This window comes from Callithrix jacchus, chromosome 2 (genome assembly GCF_049354715.1).
Source record: "Callithrix jacchus isolate 240 chromosome 2, calJac240_pri, whole genome shotgun sequence".
Lineage (NCBI taxonomy): Eukaryota > Metazoa > Chordata > Mammalia > Primates > Cebidae > Callithrix > Callithrix jacchus.
The window spans coordinates 144,206,903-144,231,749 of NC_133503.1; the positions used below are offsets into that span (position 1 = coordinate 144,206,903).

The 24,847-nt window shown below is 34.3% G+C and overlaps 1 protein-coding gene across 4 annotated transcripts in view; it reads left to right on the plus strand.

Moving 5' to 3' along the window:
• The window catches only part of ADAMTS6 (ADAM metallopeptidase with thrombospondin type 1 motif 6), a 334,404-nt gene that overhangs the window by 195,691 nt on the left and 113,866 nt on the right, over window positions 1-24,847 (plus strand). For all 4 annotated transcript variants that reach the window (XR_013532291.1, XM_078365433.1, XM_078365434.1 and 1 more), the window contains one exon: window positions 5,943-6,084. Coding sequence is in view for 3 of the 4 variants with exons in the window: in XM_078365433.1 (XP_078221559.1) it covers window positions 5,943-6,084 (142 nt within the window). In the remaining variant the exon portion in view is untranslated. The remainder of the gene's footprint in view (window positions 1-5,942; window positions 6,085-24,847) is intronic.

The following is a 24,847-nucleotide window of genomic DNA, read 5'->3' on the forward strand; positions in this document are numbered from 1 at the left end:
CATGGCCTTTAAATGCCAAAAGAATACAAAGTCTCTCGTGTCATTCTAAAACACTAGGTGCTATTGATCAATCAGGAGATGGTGTTTACCAACTCCCAATATTTTTTTTCAGATTTCTTAAACTCGGTGATTCAATAAGTGGTTCATGAATCGCCCAGAAGCCGTCCTGATTAAATAATAAAGAACCAATTTCCGTTAAAATGGACGTGTTATGCCTGCTTCTGATGTTTTCCGGCGACGGCTTTGCAGGTAGTGTCTTTCCTATCTGCCTGCGGGACTTATTTATTTATTTATTTAGAATATAAAGAAAGGTGAACCTGGTATAAGGCTCAGACTCATTGATGACTATGGGCTAATTTACCAGGCAGTGGAAGACAGCCAGAAGTAATTTAAGCCAGTTTTTCATACATTTTCCACCACTTGGCAATAGTGCAGAATAATTGCATATAGTTTTCAAAACTTATTATGATTTGTGAATCAACTGTTGCTCTATAAAATTAAAGTCTGTTAACTTGTTTGAACTGTCAAAGATCCATAGCAAAATTTCCTACAGTTCCAAATTCAAAACAAAGGAGACATTTTCACAAAAAGGATGGAAGCTGAACATATTAAGAGAAGCAATGTTATGGTCAGAGTTGACCTAGGAAGAAAGGTGACTGTAGAGCTAAAAGAGAAGTGATACAAGATGAGCAAGCTGACCAAAGCACTCACATTTCTGCTCTAGCAGTGACCTTCAAAGGTCAACATCAGGCTGTTATATAGAAAACAATCTTTATAGTTGGGACCTTTTTTTAAAAAAAAATTAAATGTAGAATCTAAGAAAGACCTTGGCAAAACAGGTTTCTCCTCCTTCTGTTTATCTGTTACATTTGGGGAATCTTGCTGTAACCATAAATAACTTTGATAAGTCGTAATTATATATAGGGTAAAAAAAGTAAACCACTCTCAATACAGTACTTTTGTCTTGAAAGCTTCAAGTTTAGTTATATGAAGGGTGAGAGAAAAAGATTTGCCTTAGAAGGCACTGTTAGCTTCATTGAGAAGATTGACAAAGCAGTTTATGAGAATATACTACATAAGACAGTTGACTTGCTATAGATGATATCAACCCAATTCATTTTTGCTTAATTTATGTGAATCAGCACAACTTAGTAAAATAAAAATAGGAAGTGGCATTAAGTGTTAACTTTTTGTTGTTGTTGTTAAGAGATTGTTAAGATATGCACAGGGTTATATAGAAAGATTTATTTTTCAGATTGACCCACTGTATTGAAGACTAAAAGTGTGTATTTTATGGTATAACTGTTTTAGTGAAAATACATCTAACATCACAATTAGGAATACATCTTAATGTGTTATGGAAACAAAGCCAGGAGTGCATATTTTACATAACGATCTGTAAGTTTTTGCTGATGACTGAACTTTAACTCATATTCCTATTTTCAAGGCTAATTTTTGGACTACGTAAATAAGATCTCTCTAAATTAGAAATAGAATTTATAAAATAAGACTTTCTCATCATGCTACAAACATTTTGGGAAATGTAAATATACTCTGATTTACTACGAATTTTGTAATCAAGGAAGAAGTATATTATAAAACTAATGCTTTTTTTGCTTAATCTTAGAAGCATAAACAAAAAATAGAGTCTAGGAATTACATAATGATCAGTGTTGCTGTAGCTATTAACTAGGGTTTGGCTTTTTAGTTGTGATTATATGCTGCTAAGAAAATAATCACAGATGTACTTTTCACATATACAGTTTTGCTCTGACAAGTATATGTTTTATAATAAGTTGTAATTACATCTCCTGGATGAAGAGTAACACTATTCTACATTTGATTTAATAATGAATGAGGTTCATGTTTTCTGAGTGGAAAAATTCACATATGACACCAATGTACAAACCATCTATGTTTAAAATTATTTGATGAGAAGTTTTGTATATAATATCACTACAGTGCCAGTATAATTTTGATAGTAGCATAGGTAACATTAGACATTGTAAGAATTGTATAGTTACATCTCAATTAACTAGAACACTAGATTAAATAAAAATTTCCTGTAAATTTTATTTTTTTAAATGAGATAATTACAAAATATAAGACAACAACTTATATCTAATATTTTATGAAAGGAAATATTAGGTTGCTGCAAGTAATTGCAGTTTTTACCATTAAAGTCATTGCAAAGTGAAATTACTTTTGCACCAACCTAACAGATTTACATATTTATACCAGGAGCCATACAAAAAGTGTTCATATCAGCATAAGTTTCAATTCTTAGAAATTGGAAATAATCCAGATGTTTATTGGTAGAGGAATTATAAATAATTGTGACATACTCATAAATGGACTATTAAAGAACAGTAAAAATGCACAGGCTACAAATTACATTTACACACATTAACATAGAAGTATCTCATATTCACAATATTGAGGAAAAGAATAAAATCACAAAAAAATGCCTACAGTATGACTACTTTTATATAGGGTCCCAAAACAGGCAGATGAATAATTAGACAGTAAGATTATTAAGCAAAGCAATGAAATTATTATTATAAAAAATCAGAATAGTAGTTACCTCTGGGAGTGGGGAGAAATAAAGGATATGACTGGAATTAAGCACTTGAGAATTTTCATAGGAAAAGCACTCCCAGGGTTAAATATACATTGCCCACCTCTATGTATTCTACCTCTGTACTTGTATCTGTGATATTTCATAATGGTAATTGATCACTGAAAGGCATGAAAAATCCAGAATTATTATTGTAAGAATTAATTAGTAACTAATAATTATGATCTTAATTACTTGACTTTAATTACTGGAACATAGCAGGAAAGTAGCAGACAATTTTAGTTAACATAATGCAAGAAGCATTTTTCTTGCTTAACCCTTAGTTAGCAAATAATAGGCTGGATGCAGTGGTTCATGCCAGAACTTTGGGAGTCTAAGGCAGGAGGAACTCTTGAGACCAGGAGTTCTAGACCAGCCTGGGCAAGATGGTGAGATTCTGTATTTACAAAAGATACAAAAATTAGCCAGGCATGATGCCGAATGCCTCTGGTACCAGCTACTCGGGAGGCTGAGGTGGGAGGATCTCTTGAGCCTAGTAGTTCAAGGCTGCAGTTAGCTGTGATCATGCCACTTCACTCCAGCCTGGGTGACAAAGCAAGACCCCATCTTAAAGCAAAACAAAGCAAAGAATTAAAACAGGAAAAATATCCCATCCCTCAAATATTTAAATCAAGGTTTTACTGTATATACCAGATATGGTTACGAGAAGGAAAATGTACTACATATGTATAAACGTGTAGAAATGTACAAACAATTTAAATCCACCTTGCAGATATATCCCCACATTTGTTTTACTGGAAGACCCTTGAATTGTAAGCCTTGCTAATTTATACAAATATAGCCAAATCCATTTCAAAAGTTCTTTATTTATTCCATGTTTCTAAATACAGGTTCATTTTTAAAGATCCATATGGTTTTCCTGTATATTTTATTTCGTATGGTGTTTTATTCTTCCGTAAAAATATACTGGAAAAGGAGAACAAGACTTGTCTAGACCACATTAATACAAGGCAATAGATGCTTCCAAAGAACTGAAACAAAAATAAACCTCCAGGATAAACTTTCTTAGAAGAGTTTTGGCCACAGGTGCCTGCAAGTTCATGGCATTCTTGGTGGTATAAAGGCCACGGCAGTGGTCCTCTGGTTTGGTATTTTTTTAAAGAACCTGAACCATGATTAGAAGACCACTAATATTGATATATTGAAACAATAGTTTTAAATGAAGCAATTATTCTTGCTTCCTTCTGGGTTAAGTCATTTTCCAATTTGCCATCAGAAAAGAATTTTTTACTCAGGGTATCTATTCTTAAACTCTTCTTTGGGGTCCACATAGTTCTTCCTCTGATTCTGGGTTAATTTTATATATTACTAAAAGTAATTATAATCATTTTTAATATAGTCTAACTTGGTGTCACTTAGGTGAATGTATCCTACACTTTTTTGATTATGCAATTGTAAATATTTTTTGCCTATTGGATACCTACTTAAGTAAACAATTTAAAATAAATATTTTCTATCAAAAAGATTTATAGTAGTATTTGTTATGTTATTTTTATTACATTTTAATTCCTTTCATAAAGACATTTATAAACATAAGACATTCTATCAACAATAAGTTGATAGAAATGAAACAGATATTTTAGAAGAAAATTGGGGAATGAAACTACTAATTCATTTATCTCACCAATATTATATTAACAAAATGATTCTTTTTTTATTGTGTTATTCAAATATGACCTCTTTGTCATTAACCTTAATATATAACTTAAAATTTACTAGTAGCATTACATTTGCCTAAAGTTTGCATATCCTTATAGATTAAAGATATTTTACTTAATAAAACAAAAAAAAGCGTTCTATTTTAAAAATTCATCTAGAAGTTATTTTTCTTGCTGAGGTACATGTCAACTTCTAAAAGTATAATAAAAAGGAAATTAAAAAGTGTTCCATTATGAAAACTGGATAGCTGGGTGAAAAACGGTTGTTCTTTGTTAGTTAGACACCTTGAGCGGTGACAACTGAAATTATTGTAGTGGCCAATGGTCAAATTCATCTATGTTAGTACCATACTTAATATTCCATCTAAATATTTCTTATTGGTTAAAAAATTAGTCAGGAGGGCATGAAAGAAAGAGGAAGGATATAAAGAAGACAGTATTCTGTCCCTTTGGTCTTTGACTCTAATCACCTTAGAAATAGTATGGTTCAGTTTTTTAAAGGTATTAATTTGCTGTTGTGTGTGAAATACCTTTTAATATAACAGATTGACTTTGACATGTTAGGAATATGAGAAACTTCTAACTGAATAAGAAACTCATTGTAATGCATAGTTCTTTGTTAGTTATCTATAAATGAAAAATTGTACTGTCCTAAATAACAGTTGAGGAACTTCTACTTGTGAAATTATTTTCCTTTGGCAAAGTGGATGGAAAAGATTTGGGAAAAAAAACACACAAGTGCTGGCACAATGGACAAGAATGTTGGAAAAAATTTTTAAATGTTGGCATAGGAATTCTTTAAAAATTCTAACTCACTCACATGTGAAATGAAAGTAGAAAAGCATCTGTCCTATTTTATGCACACTGACTAAATAAAAATGAACAATTATATTTAGCAAAGTTTAAAGCTCTTTAAACTAAGGTATTCTGTCTGGGTTTTGGCGACCTTTATGTTATTTGTTCCACTGAATTAAAATATTATGTTTGAGTGCAGGCATAGCTTGAAACGCAGAAATTATACAAAGAAGAGAATATTCTCTTTTCCAATTCTGATGATACTAGATGAAATATGAAATTTTGAGAGACTAAACACTTCTAATATACTTGAGAGGAAAACTTTGGTCCTTGGCCTCATCTGTCATTCAGCCCGTTTATTATTAAATATTTTGAGAACCTATGGACATGTATTAACACAACATCTATTGTTCTGCCCAAGGTGGAACTATATAAATTAGCTCTTTAAGGATTATAACCATAATTACTTTAAAAAATTTTTCTGCATTTAATATTTTTAATTCTACTACCAGATGTGGTTATATTTTCAGTGAAAACAAACAAGAAGCTTAGAGCAATGTGAAATTCTGTTTTGATTCCTTGAGAAATCAGTTAAAATCAAGGCCAACATAACATTTTCAGATTGTTGTGGGAAATGATTTTATTGTGTCTTGGTGCTGAAATAAATTATTTGGAGCTCTTATTCAGGTTTCAGTAAAGCTATTCTGTCCTGCCATGTGATTATTTATCAGGAGAATGTATTGTTTTTCATGCATCAAGTTATTAAAACAAAGCTCAACACATGGTTTCATAATTTTGACTGAAATAGTCCATAGAGTACCTAATTTCCTTTGATCCTTTATGTTGAACAGTTCAGGCCGTGGTACTTGCCTTGATAATGAGCCTCCCAAGCGTGACTTTCTTTATCCAGCTGTGGCCCCAGGTCAGGTGTATGATGCTGATGAGCAATGTCGTTTCCAGTATGGAGCAACCTCCCGCCAATGTAAATATGGGGTAAGAAGTCTTCATCCTTATGTTTCGTCATTTATATGTGTTCTTCCATGACACAAATGTTAAGATGGAATTATGACGAATGTCATTTCCCTCTAGAAACATATTTAATTTAAATATGGCTTTTGACACTGCAGTTTTTCTGATATCGTATATACAATTTTTTTCTAAATGTTTGAATAATCCTAAGTTAAGCACTTTTCAGATTTCTTTTGTGGGTTGCACGTAGAATTGCAAGTAACTCTTAACTGTTTTTTCTTTAAATCTTTAATTTACGATGCCAACCGTATTTCATCTTTTGAAATGTTATGGCTTTAGAATCTCTCTACATACCAGTTTTCTGACAGTTTTATAATTGATCTAAAGAGCATTTTTACATTAGCTAGACAGCTTTACTTTACTTTTATTCATAGTTGGTAGTACTAAGTCACTACACGTTGTCTCATCCACTGTCCACATTCCAACACAACAACCAAGCAGGAACAAGATGACATTAGCTCAAGTAGTGAAACAAGGAAAATTGCTATGGTAGAAAAAAAAATGTAGGCATCATAATTTACTCTGCATGTCTGCCTTAAAAACAAGTCACAGTGTCTGCATCAGAAAATGAATACAAATTCTTTTTAAATTTCATAGAGCAAGATTTTAGTGGACATGTTCATATTAAGAACATAATATAAGCATGGTGAATGAAAAAATGGGTTTTAAATATGTCAAATTGCTTACCAGAAAAAAAAAATTCAGATTTAAAAAAAAGTTGAAATCCTTGATTTTGTGTGTGTGTGTGTATGTGAGATAGAGTCTCACTCTGTCACCCAGGCTGGAGTGCAATGGCACAATGTTGGCTCACTCCAACCTCCATCTCCAGGATTCAAGTGATTCTCCTGCCTCAACCTCCTGAAGAGCTGGGACTACAGGTGCATGCCACCATGCCCGGCTAATTTTTGTATTTTTAGTAGAGACAGGATTTCATCATGTTGGCCAGGCATTTCAAACTCCTGGTCTCAAGTAATCCACACACCTTGGCCTCCCAAAGAGCCAGGATTACAGGCATGAGCCATGGCACCCGGCCTGATTTCTATTTTTATACAAATAGTCTTTTAAATCCTCTTTTAGAAATAAGAATAATTAAGTGTTTCGGTAGTATTATACTGAATCATTGTACTGTATGTATCCTCTTTGGGAGCAGAATAAAGGGAAGTGTTTTCTTAAATATCTCTTGGGTGACAAGTATATTATTATTCTTGTTAGGCTCTGGGAGCATATTTGAGCACTAGATTTACAGATTGTGTGTGATTATATGGATATGTAGAGCCTGGTGTAAAACTTTGGCTTATCCTTAATCTTATTTTTGTATGGTTTTAGTTTCTTTTCTTCTTAGATTGTTTATGTTTGAATAAGTCAGTTGAACTTTAATCACAGTCTTTCTATATATACTTACGGATTAATACATTGAAATTCATGATCAAATGGACTTAGAAAATTTCTATTACATTATTCATATATATCTATGTCATTTCTTTGTTAGCAAGTGAAATAGTTCATTACATTTTTGTGTTCTATTGGAAATTGGGTTTTAACTCCACCTGAAAATGTTCGTATTAGATAATTAATTTGATCAGTTTTACAGAATCTATGGCTACAGGATTTCTCTCAAATAAATTAATAAAAAATTGACTTGATTCTTCTTGCTGTATCTTTATATCTAATTGAGTTCAGACTAATTGATTTGAAATGAGATAAACAGTACAAAAATTACGTATTTTTACTTTATATTTCTGATAATCTGCTTGTATATTCTTTTTTTTTTTCGAGATGAAGTTTTGCTCTGTCACCCAGGCTGGAGTGCAATGGCACAATCTTGGCCCACTGCAACCTCTGCCTCCTGGGTTCAAGTGATTCTCTCACCTCAGCCTCTGAGTAGCTAGGATTACAGGCGTGTGCCACCATACCCAGTTAATTTTTGTAATTTTTAGTAGAGATGGAGTTTCATCATGTTGACCAGGCTGGCCTTGAACTCCTAACCTCAAGTAATCAGCCCACCTTGGCCTCCAAAAGTGTGGGATTACAGGTGTCAGCCACTGTGCCCCGCTTGTAATATGTTTTGTTTATAAAGACTTCTGTAAAAGATACAAAATAAAACTGAAAAACTTTGAGAAAGACATTAGCATCTTCCAAACCTATACAGTTGTAAGTATTTTATCATGAATCCTTTGAACTGTGATTTGTAGCAAAATAATGGTTTCCCTGGATTCATATACTATATGAAAATGCTTGTGTTATTTTTTTAAGTGTTCTCTGTTACTAACAAAGTGTATTAAGTCATAATTGATTCTTTACAATCACTCCCATGTCTGAACTGAACTTGTTTAGTTTCGTTGACACAAACCTACGCTGGTTTATATCTGGTGAATCCCTAAAGTTTTAAACAATTCTAAATACTACTTTGGAAAACAATAGTGGCTTTGAAGGTCAGAATCCAGAGGGTAAGGAAATCATACTTCAGGTGGTAGCTGAAGGGAAAAACAAACCAGCCCTGATTTAGGTAGCTGTCTGAGTGTAGCATGCTGAAATGAACACTGAATACAGTTGCTGTAGACTTAGAAGAACACTTTAGAATTTTTGAGAGGGGATATATCTGGTGTTGAAAATCATGAAATGATTCCTCTTTCAACTAGCGGGTCTCTCATGATGACAGGAAAGATTTTAAAGAACTACAGAATGATCCATACTGCAGAAGTGATCAGCTTTCCATCTCTTCCACTTGGCTATGAAGTAGTCATTGCTGGGTTAACAATGATTACATCTGTAGTTATGAAAAATCTTGCCTGAATTGTAAGGGAGTAGATTCATTAACATACATGTTAGGTATGTTTGGAAATTTACATGAAAAATTTTCTGTTTTGTTTTACTCAAGGCAACATTTTTCACTATTATTCTTGCATGTCATCTATTCTTGTTTTGCAGGTGTTCTTAAATTCCTATATAAGTTATGAGGAGGTTGTAATGGCTATAAATATAAAGAACAAAATACAGTACAATATACAGAGTAATATAGTTGTATAATGCAATAATTTATAAATGGTATATAGTTTCTAGTATTTACATAGTGACTTTTCTGAGCTACTTCAGACTGAGTTGATAAAAATCATAATTATCACATCATATTTTATAGGTGAGGAAACTAAAAATACTGAATGTGATATACCTACTCCAAAGTTAAAAAAAAAAGTCTAAATTGATGTCAGTTCTGTTTTCTATTAGGAATACTAATTATGTTAATAAAATAAAGGTAGCTGTATTTTGCTTCAGAAGACACTTGTTATTAAATTTTTATCAGGTAAAATGTCTGTTACTAAAAATCTTCTCAAAACTCCTTCTCTCGTCCCAGTCTTTTTTGGGAGAGAGGTGGTCAGGAGACCTTCTCTAAAATCTTTTTTTTATTTTTTGAAACAGAGTTTCATGCTTGTTGCCCAGGCTGGAGTGCAGTGGCACGATCTCGGCTCACCACAACCTCCGCCTCCTGGGTTCAAGCAATTCTCCTGCCTCAACCTCCCAAGTAGCTGGGATTATAGGCGTGCACCACCACACCCGGCAAATTTTGTATTTTTAGTGGAGACAAGGTTTCTCCATGTTGGTCAGACTGGTGTCGAACTCCCTACCTCAGGTGATCCTCTAGCCTTGGTCTCTCAAAATGCTGGGATTACAGGCATGAGCCACCACAGATGGCCGCTAAAATCATTTTTGGGGACATAAGTTCTCAAATCTCTGAAACTGAGTCCTGGATCTGAGTGAATTTATTTTCTTTTACTTTATATATATAAAAAAATAGGACTTCTTCAAGGTAAAATACAAGTACAGACAAGTAGCCTGCACAGCTAGATTAGATCATCTAAAAATATCTGCTAGCTCTGTTAGTAGGTTTCTAAGAGACCTTGGATGATTCCTGGATGAAAATACATTGCAAATAAAACAGCAGTATCAGTATGTCCAAGAAATGTTTCTTTGCCTTTTTAGAGTAACAAACTCTTTCCAGTAAAACCCTGGGGAATCTGTTGTCTCACTTCTCTTCCATTTCCCATTGGTCTCCTCTTTTTTATTAGAAAAGAATTATAAAAACTGAATTAACAAAAAGCTTATTGCAGTAATAACAATAAGTTTAAATGTAGGAAGGAAGTCATTAATGAGCCTATATAATATAGGGGCTGTGGGTGATCTTTTGACTACTTCCCAAAAAGCACAGATTAATTCAGGGCTCAGCCTCAGCTTTAGCTCTTTATTTCTTTATTCTGTCATTTAAACCATATCTCAAATATTGTTTTCCAGTAAACATAATAATTCAGTATAGGTTAACAATATCTAGTACATAATTTACTGTTAGTCATTAAGAGCTGATTGTTCGTCTACAGGTAGATTTAAGGCCACATTTTATAGACATCATAGCTTTGTTTATTTATGGGAAATGTTTATTGTCTATGAAGTTTGTCACTGTTTATATAGACTTAAGAGTTAGCACATAAATGCGTAATAGTATGTTGTACATGTAACTGCTTATTTTAAATGTAGAACTGAATAATGTTTTATCAGTAGATTATATATCCTGAATTATAAATGGGAACACATGATCTAATATATGATGTCATGATGGATGGAACAGGATATTTTTATCAGAATATTTTAAACTAGAAAAAAATCTGTTCATCATAAACTATAACCTGTGACTTAAAATTGACCATTGGTAGATTTTACTCAGTCTTGGGCACTTTTTTCAGTGAATAGCAGCCAGGTTTTTCTTGTAAACTTCAGATAGCAAGAGTGTATAACAAGCATGCATATTTACCTGGCACATGACAGTCAATAAATGTTTTCTTTTCCTCAATGAATCTCTGTCATCCATGATACTATTTCGGTTTAGCTGATAATGCTGGTACTGCTTTAGGAGAATCTGAACGTTTCGTAGTTTGGGGAGCATATTAAGATATTCCAAGGGTCACATATTGACTTAATTTCACCCTTCAGTCTCAGCTCAAGTACCAGTTTCTCATCAGACAGGCCTTCTGTCTGATCATTCACTATTAAAAAGGCTTTCCCCAGTTACTCTCTTTCATATTATACTGTTTATTTCTTTCATAGCACTTTTAAAATCCATAATCACTTTATTTGATTACTTATTATTTAAGTGTGATCATGTAAATGAGGCCTTTTCTGACATTACTTAATATCGTACATCCACATGCACACACACACACTTCCTATCATTTTCATTGTCTGATATTTCTCCTTAATATTTATCACTTTCTGACATACTACATATTTTACTTGTTTATCTTGCTTATTACTACTTTCCCCATTAGGGTATACTTTCCTTGGGGGGAGATGTTTTGTCTGTTTCATTCACAGCTATATCCCGAGTGACTAGATCAGTGCCTGGCTTATGGTATGTGCTCAATTAATATTTGTTGAATGAATGAGCTGATAATTATAATGGGAGTATAATTGCCATAAGGGGAAGGATTCCACCTGACTTGTTCATGGCTATTTGTATAGTGACTAGCTCAATGCCTGTCTCATATGGGAGTTCAATAAATATTTGATAAATAGATGAGTGAGAAGAGTTATCTGGTGAAAAGAGTCGGGAGAGGACCTTTTCTGAAGACTCTGAGCCTGTGTATTTGAAGAGCTGAAAAAAAGCTAATGTGCCCAGTGCTCTCATATAAACACCACATAAAAGGAACAGGAGAAAAAGGTAGAAGCCAAGTGTAACTGTACCTTATCGGCCACGTTAAATTTTTATCTTAAAAGCAACTATTGAAGTATTTTTAATGAATGAGACCAAGAAATGTGCAGAAAATAACAGAATTTCTAAGGCATATTATGTCTTAGGAAACAAATTTAATTCTGTAATCTGGAAGACCCATGTTAGAAAATTAAAGGCTTTTGTACAGTGATGTATGGTGTCCTCTTTTTCCTTTTTTCTTGCCCTCCAGACACACCCTATGCAGAGTACTAAAACAGCTCTGCCACTAATGATTCTCCATTGTAGCAATGCCCTTACCTTTCTAGATAAATATAAATTCATTCTTTTTATACTAGAGGGTGCTCATAACTCTGAAATGAAATGAATGGAGGTGTTCGTGTGTAAAGGTGTGGGGGCTTCATAATTTTGATTTAAGATTGCAGAATCCCAGTGTGTTGTAGTAGAAACATAAAAGAACTTGTAAAAAGAGAATATGACAAAACTTTAAGACTTCTTATTAATTTTGACTCTTTCTAGGGGCAATGTATTTGTGGCCATTGTTATATTTTACTTACAGGTTACCAAACTTGAAAGTTTTCTACATACCTCAATTAGATGCTTAATGATAGAATAATCTACAAATGGTTGAGTACCATATTTGTTCCAAACTTTAAGTGATAAGAGACTTTTAGGATTTAATACTAGAAATGAAGATTAAAAAGTAAATATAGATATAAATTTGGATTTATTAATTTTTAAGAAATCTAGCCACATAGTTTATATTCATTCAATTCTATTGAAATATGCATATTTTCTTACCTAAAGAAATCTTCTAAAGAAATGGAAGAATTTTACCCTAAAATATAGTTATTTGGCATAGTTTGAAGTGGCCCTGTAAAGCTGTCTCTTGAGGGGAGAACTGACCTGGTAGGCCAATTTATTATCAAAAGATTATTTGGTAAGCATTGAATAAAAATATGGGGTAGTATATAGATTATTTTCTTAACATATTAATTAACAACTATAATAATAATGCCATCAAGCTATGCCTACCTGAAATATAGCTCTTTGAAGTCAAGGTAACTGCTAGAGACAAGATAGTTGAGTTCTCTAATCAGGGGATTCTTCCCCTGGAGAGTATTTAATAAAAACCAATGTGTTTTGTCTCTCAGACTCATGCATACTTCCTTTTGTTTATTATTTTATCACCACCAATTAAGTAAAATTCAGTCATTATTGCATTATCATTGAGAATCATTCTTTCATATAATTGAATGTTAGCTATACTAGTCTTTTGGGGGTATCATTGGCCACGTATGCAACTTTTTTAAGAGATACAGAAAACTTGGGAGAGGATAGCAGGGAAATACTGAGAAGTACATATAAGGGAATAATAAAATGAGTTTGAGTAGCCTGTAAAAGAGAAAGCTAAATGTTGGCCTCAACACCACTTTCTGATTTTGGAACACTTATTACAGTTTGATTGCTGGTAACAAATTGTTCTGCTTCCCTACCAAGAGCATAAAATATCCCACAGTTGTCTTAATTTTTACAGCTGGAAGGTTGTAGATTAGGTATTAGGAAGAATTTCCAGTTATTAAATATTGGAATGTTAAACTGAGAAAGATGATAGAATCACACTTTCCTTGAAGATTTTAAGGTGGTATAAATATTCTACAGTGTTGTCTGATATGGACTTAGGGAATAAAAGATGTGTAATTATTTTAGCACCTCAATATTCTTTTGACATCCAAAGATATATTTGTCAGGCATACACTTGACAAGAAGTTTATTTGATTTTTTTCTTAAATATTAAGCTAAAATCTTAAGTCCATGATCACTTGTATCCTTAAAGATTACTAGTTTTTACCCTGCATTTTCTTCTTAGAGGTTTTCTTTTCTTTTAGCCATTTAGTCACTTTTGAATACTTTCAAGTTGGTGATTAGTTATATAAACAGAATTTCTAGATTAAGGGGTTTTTTAATTTTATTTATTTATTTATTTGCCTTTATAGGATCTCTTGCACTTAAATTTCCCATTACTCACATAAAAGGATTAAACTGTTCAAGGCAAAAATAAGGGTATATCTTCTTTCTTCAGATGGCTACTAAACACCTGAAACCAGACCATAAGGTCACCATATGTTGGTTTTCAATTTTCCTTTGTGTGATCAAATGATAAGTAACCTTTCTAAGCATTGATGCTCCTTCATGACCTTTAGGGCTCTGCTCTCCCCTTTTACCTTCAGGATCCTTTATTGCAAGCAGCTGTGGAGAGGTGTTACTGATAAGCTTAAGTGGACAAAGAGAATGTTTCATATTTAGAATTAAGGACCCAACATGCATAGAATTTAGTTTTCCAGGGGCCGAAACTGTGCGTATATCTCCTTTTTATAAAGTCCTCAAAGTTCATTTTTAAAAAGTTTTTAAAGACAGCTAGCAACTGTAAACCAAAAATAAAATCCTAAACTCCTCAACCAACTGATAGACCCCTACCTTCCTTCTTGGCCAGAGTTATTCCAAAGTAAACCTGAAAATCTACTTCAGGCCATGATGGGAAGGTGGGGTCAGACATACTTCATTATACCCTCTGCTCTTTGAAAGGCACAACTGACTAACATTGTCATTAAAACAGAGATCTTAAGACTGATGAAACAGACTCTTTGCAGCAATAAGATACCAAATTCCAACCTGACTTTATCTAGTATAGCATGACAGATAGCAGGCCCTGAAAAAAATGGAAGAATTTTACCCTAAAATATATTTACTTGGCATAGTTTGAAGTGGCCCTGTAAAGCTGTCTCTTGTGGGGAGAATCCACATTCTGTAGAGAATCCCCTTCCCCTTCCAGGTCTTTTCCCTGATCCAGCAGAGAATTAACTATGAGTCTGGCACCTTTTTTAGTCTAATAAGAAACATTTACAAACTGTTTTCTTTCAGAAGACTCCTACCTGGAGGCTTCATCTGCATAATAAGAGCCTTGTTTTTCACAACTCTTTATCCTAACCCAGACATTCTCTTCTATTGATTCCAGGTCTTTAGATAATAACTCTTTCAACCAATTGCCAATCAGAAAATCTTGTACTCAACCTATGACCTGGAACTCCCCATCCCTTAAAACATATAAAACCAATCTATAGCCTGACCACCTTGGGCATATTTTCTTAGGATTGCCTGGGGCCCTGTCATGGGCCATTGATGACTCATATTTGGCTTAGAATAAATCTCTTCAAATATTTTACAGAGTTTGACTCTTTTTGCTGATACAATAAAGACACCATTTTCTCTTCATATACTGCTTTCCTTAATGACATAAAAAAAATTTTTTTTTTGACATAAAAATTTTTTAATAATTTTGTACTTTTTTGATATCACCTCCCCCCACCTTGTGTAAACTACTAGTTTTAATTTTCCTCCTTAAATAGAAGAGTTTCTCTTCCCACTTTTTAATGTAGTTTAACATATATGGTTTCTAAAAAATAATGGAAATATTAGAAAAGGTATTTCTAACTTTTTTTAGAAATTAGGAAGAGTCTTTCTGAAACAATCATTCTATTCTGATCAAAAAAAAAAAAACCCCAGTTTAATTCTTTACAAGGTTATTTTCTGCATATCAGGTAAGTTATTTTACATTAGATAACTACTATAAAACTCTGTTTTCTAAATGTATTTTTATTACCCATTTATATTTGTTAATATTTTAAATTATTGTTAATATTTGCAGATAGTGTTGTTCATTTCAAAAATTAAATAAATCAAAAATCTGTGAATTGATATTAAAATTTTAAATAAGTAGGTATATTTTTTAATGTCTTATTTCTTGGAAGACCGTGAAACACTTTTGTGAAATATGTTAACAGTATCTTTTTAAAATCTACACACAAGTGTTGATATTACATTTAGAAGTTCCAGTAATAATAATGCGTAAGTTGATTCCTAAACTTATATATTGAGTGAATATGTTATAAATTAGTACATAATAGTTATAATTTGGAGACATTATCTGTTAAAATCAAGGTAAACAATAGGAGGGTATTAAGTTTAGGGAGGTTTTATATTTTATTAGAACACAAAAGTAAACCATTACTAATCAGCCTTAATTGGCCAGTGACATAATTCAATTCTGATACATTTAAGAAAATGGGAAAGTATGTTAGGTGTGTGGTGATTATCTTGGACATTGATATCGAACAAAGCTGATTCAAATCTACATCTAGTTAGAATTGAAAGAAATTGCTAAATTATTCTGAACCTAAAGTTTCTCACACTTTCTAAAAAGATTACCATGATGAATAAATGAGATACAAATATAAATATTCCTAGCATCGTAGCTGGTAGTATACCCTGAAAAAGCATTAGTTCCTTTCTTTTATTCTTTCCTACAACATCCTTGCTAAGTGATCATGAAATGTGTGCTGAAGTATCTACAGTGATGGGGATTCAGTTTTAGTTCATTTCGGACAATTTTTCTGTATATAAAACTGAAATCTGCTCCCTCTAGCTTTTATGAGTTGATTGAACTGACTTCTCTTCTGTGTTGACCTGCACATGGTTTTCCCAATTATTTATAAAATTGACTTTCTAAACTCTAGGAAAATAGTTCCATTTTCAAAAACAAGACAAACAGTAAACACAATCATTCCTTCAGATATGAAAACAAAAATGCTAGATAACATAAAACTAATAAACTCAACTAAATTTAGTTTGTTTAGCTACAACATGTATTTATGTGATAAAAAGAGACATAGGAACAGTTGAGGAATGATGCCAGTGTAATGCACAAGCCTTGTTTTTTCATATGTGATTGTTTCCTAGTGTATTAATGATTTGAAGTTATCAGACAAGCTTTCTCATATTTAAAGAAGATAGTCTATAACGTTATATAAAGACTCTTTAGAAAGGCCTACAGAAAGGTCTCATTCATATATATATATTTGGATGTAAAATTGTACTTTAGATTCTGGGGAATTTTTGCGTGTGTACATACATACATGGCAATGTGGTTTGCTGCCTCCATCCCCCTGTCACCTATATCTGGCATTTCTCCCCATGTTATCCCTCCCTAACCTCTCTACCCCCACTGTCCCTCTCCTAGTCCCCCCAAACAGACCCCAGTGTATGATGCTCCCCTCCCTGTGTCCATGTGTTCTCATTGTTCAACACTTGCTTTTTTTAATTGGATGTGGTGGCTGGCTTAGTGGCTTTATTTCTAGAACACTAAGCTCTCTATTGCAGCCATGAATGCAGATGAAGAAGCTGTGAAGATACATAGCTTTTGTATCATTTGTGTTATAGTTTAAAAGTTGATTGATAAAGCTAAAGTCTGAATTCAATTCTTAATTTTTATGAAAGTTGTCTCTATTGGAGGCAAATGTCCCCAAAAGCCAATGTCTCTAAGAAGGAAGCATTACAAGCCACAGAGATTAAGACTGCAAAGGATTAACTGATTGGGATTCTGGGAACAAATGCCAGCAGAGATTTAACTGTGCAAATACTTTAAAGAGGGAAAAAATGGCTCCCATAAGAAACTGAAGCCCAGGCTTGTACTTCACATAAGAACAAAGTAAAACCATGTAGAGTCTACATGGTGCTGACCAAATAAATCAAAATGACAAATTGGTTCAGTGAAAACCTTGAGATGCATGATAGGAATAAATGAAGGTGCACTTCTACAATCCAAGAGGCACAGAATGCTCAAAGAGGAAATAATGTTCACTGAAGATAAGCCTGAATACAAAATAACAAATACGAGGAAACAATCCACCATGAGGTTGACAAGTAGGAAGATTAATGACCCAAGAGAAAAAGATATGGAAATATCTAAGAGAGGTTAACAAATAGGTGATTGAAATGAGAAGGTCTAATGTAAGTTGAATAGGAGTTTTAGAAGAAATAACAGGAAAGATAAACATTGAAAGAGATAGTTACTAATAGTTTTTTTAGAACCAAAGAAAGACATAGAAATCAGAGCATGAATCTCAAGTAGATAAATAGAAAGAATACTTAGATGCAGTAATGAACCCCAGGCACAGTGGCCCATGCCTGTAATCCCAGCTCTTAGGGAGGCCAAGGCAGGTGGATTACTTCAGGTCAGGAGTTCACAACCAGCTTGGTCAATGTGGTAAAACCCTGTCTCTACTAAAAATACAAAAATTAGCCAGGCATGGTGGCAGGTGCCTGCAATCCCAGCTACTTGGGAGGCTGAGGCAGGAGAATTGCTTGAACCCAGGAGGCAGAGGTTGCAGTGAGCCAAGATCATGCCACTGTACTCCAGACTGGGGGATAGAACGAGACTGTGTCTCAAAAAAAAAAAAAAATACAGTGATGAAATTGTCCTAAAGCACACAGGCAAAATATTGAAAGCAACAAGAAAGACTATAAAGGTCAGTTGCAGTAGCTTACACCTGTAATTCCAGTGCTTTGAGAGACCAAGGTGGGAGGATTGCTTTAGCTCAGGAGTTCAAGACCAGTCTGAGCAACAGGGTGAAACTCTGTGTCTACCAAAAAATACAAAAATTAGCTGGGCATGGTGGCATCCGCTTGTAGTCCCAGCTACTCTAGGGGATGAGGTGGGAGGATCACTTGAGCCTGGGAAGTCAAGGCTGCAGTGAGCCATGTTCACACCACTACACTTCAGCCTGGGCTACAGAGTAAGACCCTGTCTCAAAAAAAAAAAAAAAAAAAAAACTGCAAAGAAGAAACAGCAATTAGACTGACGAGACTTTTCATCACTCTCCATAGAAGTCAAATGACAGTGAATTTAACATCTTCAAATGCTAAAATAACATAAAAGTTCAGCATAGGACATTCAATTTAAATATCACTAAAAACTGAGGATAAAATTAAGATATTTTCAGAAAAATAAGAAAAAGTATCCCTTGCTAAATTAACTGCTAATGGATGAATGTCAAGAAGAAAGAAATTGAATTCAGAAGATAGCAGTAAGATATAAGATGAAATTGGCATTAAAAGCATTTGTAAACACATAGATAAAATAAATACTGACTATCAAGTGTTAGGCAGTGGAAAAAATGCTCAACATCACTAATCATCAGGGAAATGCAAATTAAAACCACACTGAGGTATTACCTTACTCCTGCAAGAATTGCCATTATGAAAAATTCAAAAAACGATAGATGTTAGCATGAATGTGAGGGAAAGGGAACACTTACACACTCCTGATGCAAATGTAAATTAGTACCTCAATGGAAAACATAAAGGATATTCCTTAAAGAGTTGAAAGTAGGTCTGCCATTCAATCTGACAATCCCACTACTGGATATCTACTCAAAGGAAAAGAAGTCATTATATGAAAAAGACTCTTGCACATGTATATTTATAGCAGCACAATTCACAATTACAAAGATGTGGAATCAACCTAAGTGCCCATCAACTAATGAGTGGATAAAGAACTGTGGTATATACACCTTGTAGAATACTACTTTGCCATTAAAAGGATCAAAGTATGTATTTTGCAGCAACTTGGATGGAGCCAGAGGTCATTATTGTAAGTGAACTAACTCAGGAGTAGAAAATCAAACATTCTATGTTCACACTTACAAGTGGGACTTAAGCTATGAGTATACAAAGGCATACAGAGTGATATAATGGACAGAGTGATATAAGAGACTCAAGTGGAGGGTGGGAAGGGGCTAGGGAGAAAAAAACTACACGTTAGATACAAAGTACACCATTCAGTACTTTAGGTGCACTAAAATCTCAAAATTCACCACAATATAATTCATCCATGTAACAAAAAACCACTTGTACCCCAATGTTATTGAAATAGAAAAATGTTTTAGAAGTCTTGGGCAGTGGGTTGTTCAGAAATTTTTAGACTTGAAGGCAAGTAAAATTTCCCTCTAAAAACTGGCAGACAAGGGTAGAGATGCCAACTCTTAATTTTGCCAAGAAGAAATGTTTTGCAAAGCCTGCCATTTGCAAAGCCTACCATAAACATTGTAGAATGTACAATTGGGAATTGTACAGTGTACTGTAACACAAAGTAAAAAGAATAGAACTTAACAAACAAGGGCAGTCCATTAAAATAAAAAACATTAGTTTTATATAAAAAAAAAATAACCTGTCCAGGCTTGGTAAGATAGCTAACACCTATAATCCAAACTCCTTGGAAGGCTGAGGAAGGAAGATCTCTTGAGCCCAGCAGTTCAAGGTTGCAGTGAGACCTCAAAACAAAACAAAGCAAACAGGTATTCACATTGACGTCATCCTTCTAATTGTATCAAAGAATATTAAAAACTATCATAGAGCAATACCAGTCCGTGGCATTTGGGCTACATGTCTGACTGTAAGCTACCTTTTCCTCTGAAGTTCCCATGAATTCTAAGAGATTGTTATTTTTTTTACAAAACTAACATAATGCCTGATGCATAGCAGATCCTTGATAAATATTCTTGAATGAATTGGGAAAATGCTGTTACTTTTGTACTGCCAGGCATTCCTCCTAGCTGATTAGAAGTTGACCCCATAACATAGATTCCAATTCAATTTTCCAGTGTCATATAACAGAAATGCCCTTTACTGGGGGACTGTGGATAACTTCCCTCTCCTTCCTTAAGCTCAAGAGCAAACACAAAGACCCAAATTTCCCCTACAGAGTCTTCCCAAAACAAAATTTAGGATTATCAAGGGGATTTTAATACACAGGTGATTATTTGTTAATTCATAAAAGTTATGAAACTAATCTTAATAAATTGTAACTTCTATCAGGAATCATGAGTATGTGAAAGAGAACTAGAGATAAGCTGATAAATAGTTAAAAAAAAAGAAAGAAAGAAAAGAAATCATTATTTCTCACTATACTTCAGCACCTCCAATATTTTATTTAGGGAAATCTGCCTACTATCATGGTTGCCATGCAAATTACCCAAGAGGCAAAAAATTTCAGCCTGCATTTAACTATATTAGAGACTGGAACTTTATTAGAACCTAGAGTTAGGCTCCTTATTCAGCAACTAATATGGATGTGCAAATGAAACTGACATACCTATGCAAATATATCATCCATGGTCTAGGATTCCATGGTTTAGAGAAAGAAGTGTATTTCTCAAAGTGTGGAATTGTTCTCAGTTTCATTCAGGAAGAATACTTTTTTTTCCCCTTCATATGAAGTGAAATTTTCTTGCTTTTTATCTTTCAAGAGAGTATCCTTTGGAAAAAAATCTTGGGAAACTTTCCTAAATTGGATATCAGTATCTTTCTTATTCAAGTTGAGATTCCAATAGCAAGATCTATCTGAAAACTCTTCAGCGCCTTCTCCATGACTAGTTATACATTTTGTGAGTGTTTCTCAACATAGAATTCCACTCCCATACTTTAAACAGTGATTTCTGAGAAGTTGATGTGGTAGCAAAATTTGAATCCCCAGGAGTCCACCAAGATAACAAAATCCATTAGAAGTGGGTATCTAGTTTTCAAAATGCATCATTCTCTAAAAGATAAGAGGGCTCCACTGTGAATCTTGAGATTAAAGTTTTGAAAAAGTATCTTAAGCACTTGCTACTTTGGATAGAGATTTTCAAGTCACTTTTGGAAAATAAAGTTTCCATAACCTGACTATATAGTGTGTTTTCCTTCTAGATGTGATAAGTATTCTTTACAATAATAGAACTTTCATTGCATAGATCTGTCTAAACTTCAGGTTTCTTTTACCTTTGTCTAAAGTAAGATTTCATCCTATAATAAAGGTCACAAAAGATCAGGAGTATCATCCAGGACTATGGATGAAACTTTTTAATAATCTCTATATTAATCTCTATTAATGCTTTTCTGTTTTTATGAAGACATTTTTCCTTGAATTTGGATAGATATTTGATACATGGGAAAATATTTCAAAGCCCTAAATATTACTCCTGCTGTTTTTTGTTTTGTTTTGTTTTGTTGTTGTTGTTGCTGTTGTTGTTTTTGAGACGGAGTCTAGCTCGGTCGCCAGGCTGGAGTGCAGTGGCACGATCTCGGCTCACTGCAACCTCCCCCTCCCGGGTTCAAGTGATTCTCCTGCCTAAGCCTCCCAAGTAGTTGGGATTACGGACATGCACCACCATGCCTGGCTAACTTTTTGTATTTTTAGTAGAGGTGGAGTTTCACTATGTTGGCAAGGATGGTCTCAATCTCTTGAACTTGTGATCCACCCACTTTGGCCTCTCAAAGTGTTGGGATTACAGGCGTGAGCCACCATGTCCAGCCACTCCCACTGCTCTTTAAATATTAAACTACAAGAACATATTAAGGAATATAAACTAAAAAACCATCTTCCTTTTTTGTTATTTTACTTTAATTTCTGAGATACGTGTGCAGGTTTAAAAAATCTTCTATAGAAAAAGAATAAAGTAGTATAAATAACGACTTAAAACAGAAACTAAAGCTTTGAAAGAAAAGTGAATTCATAATAAATTGGATTATAAAGATGAGAACGTTTAATGTTTATATTATGATCCACAGTCCATGATTTTCTTTTTTCTTTTTTTGAGACAGAGCCACATTCTATCATCCAGGGTGTAGAGCAATGGTGCAATCACAGTTTACTGCAACCCCTAACTCCTGAGTTCAAGTGATCTTTCCACCCCAACCTCCTAAAGTGTGGGTTTACAGGCATGAGCTACTGCGCCTGGCCCATGCTTTTCTTTTCTTTTCTTTCTTTTTCTTTAAAATTGCATCTGTAGTGAACATGTTCAGACTTTTATTCTTTTCTTTTTATTGCATTTTAGGTTTTGGGGTACATGTGAAGAACATGCAAGATAGTTGCATAGGTACACACGTGGCAGTGTGATTTGCTGCCTTCCACCCCTTCACCTATATCTGGCATTTCTCCCCATGCTATCTCTCCCCAACTCCCCACCCCTCGCTGTCCCTCCCCTATTCCCCCCAACAGAACCCAGTGTGTAGTGCTCCCCTCCCTGTCCATGTGTTCTCATTGTTCAACACCCACCTATGAGTGAGTACATGCAGTATTTCATTTTCTGTTCTTGTGTCAGTTTGCTGAGAATGATGGTCTCCAGGTTTATCTGTGTCCCTACAAAGGACACAAACTCATTGTTTTTGATGGCTGCATAATATTCCATAGTGCATATGTGCCACATTTTCCCTGTCCAGTCTATCATCGATGGGCATTTGGGTTGGTTCCAGGTCTTTGCTATTGTAAACAGTGCTGCAATGGACATTCATGTGCATATGTCCTTATAGTAGAATGATTTATAATCCTTTGGATATATACCCAGTAATGGGACTGCTGGGTCAAATGAAATTTCTATTTCTAGGTCCTTGAGGAATCGCCACACTGTCTTCCACAATGGTTGAACTAATTTACACTCCCACCAGCCGTGTAAAAGTGTTCCTATTTCTCCACACCCTCTCCAGCATCTGTTGTCTCCAGATATTTTAATGATCGCCATTCTAACCGGCATGAGATGGTATCTCAATGTAGTTTTGATTTGCATTTCTCTAATGACCAGTGATGATGAGCATTTTTTCATGTTTGTTGGCCTCATGTATATCTTCTTTTGTAAAGTGTCTGTTCATATCCTTTACCCACTTTTGAACGGGCTTTTTTGTTTTTTTCTTGTAAATCTGTTTGAGTTCTTTGTAAATTCTGGATATCAGCCCTTTGTCAGATGGGTAAACTGCAAAACTTTTTTCCCATTCTGTTGGTTGCCGATTCACTCTAATGACTGTTTCTTTTGCCGTGCAGAAGCTATGGAGTTTGATTAGGTCCCATTTGTCTATTTTGGCTTTTGTTGCCAATGCTTTTGGTGTTTTGATCATGAAGTCCTTGCCTACTCCTATGTCCTGATTGGTTTTGTCTAGAATTTCTTCTAGGGTTTTTATGGTGTTAGGTCTTATGTTTAAGTCTTTAATCCATCTGGAGTTAATTTTAGTGTAATGTGTCAGAAAGGGGTCCAGTTTCTGCTTTCTGCACATAGCTAGTCAGTTTTCCCAACTCTGTTTATTAAACAGGGAATCCTTTCCCCATTGCTTGTTTTTGTCAGGTTTGTCAAAGTTCGGATGTTTGTAGATATGTTGTGTTGCCTCCCAGGCCTCTATTCTGTTCCATTGGTCTATATCTTTGTTTTGGTACCAGTACCATGCTGTTTTGATTACTGTAGCCTTGTAGTATAATTTGAAGTCCGGTAGTGTGATACCTCCTGCTTTGTTCCTTTTGCTTAGAATTGACTTGGCTATGCGGGCTCTCTTTTGGTTCCATATGAAGTTTAAGGTGGTTTTTTCCAGTTCTGTGAAGAAGATTATTGATAGCTTGATGGGGATAGTGTTGAATCTGTAAATTACTTTGGGCAGTGTGGCCATTTTCACAATATTGATTCTTCCTAACCATGAACATGGAATGTTTCTCCATCCGTTTGTGTCCTCTCTTATTTCATTGAGCAGTGGTTTGTAGTTCTCCTCGAAGACAACCTTTACATTCCTTATTAGTTGTATTCCTAGGTATTTTATTCTTTTGTAGCAGTTGTGAATGGCAGTTCATTCTTGATTTGGTTCTCTTTTAGTCTGTTATTGGTGTAGAGGAATGCTTGTGATTTTTGCACATTGATTTTGTATCCTGAGACTTTGCTGAAGTTGCTTATCAGTTTCAGGAGATTTTGGGCTGAGACAATGGGTTCTTCTAAATGTGCAATCACGTCATCAGCAAATAGAGACTATTTGGCTTCCTCCTTTCCTATTTGATTATCCTTTATTTCTTTCTCTTTCCTGATAGCTCTGGCTAGAACTTCCAGTACTATATCGAATAGGAGTGGTGAGAGAGGGCATCCTTGTCTATTGCCAGATTTCAAAGGGAATGCTTCCAGTTTTTGCCCATTCAATATGATATTGGCTGTTGGTTTGTCATAAATGGCTTTTATTATTTTGAGATACGTTCCGTCAATACCTAGTTTATTGAGGGTTTTTAGCATAAAGGGCTGTGGAATTTTGTCAAAGGCCTTCTCTGCATCAATTGAGATGATCATGTGGTTTTTGTCTTTGGTTCTGTTTATGTGGTGAATTACATATAGACTT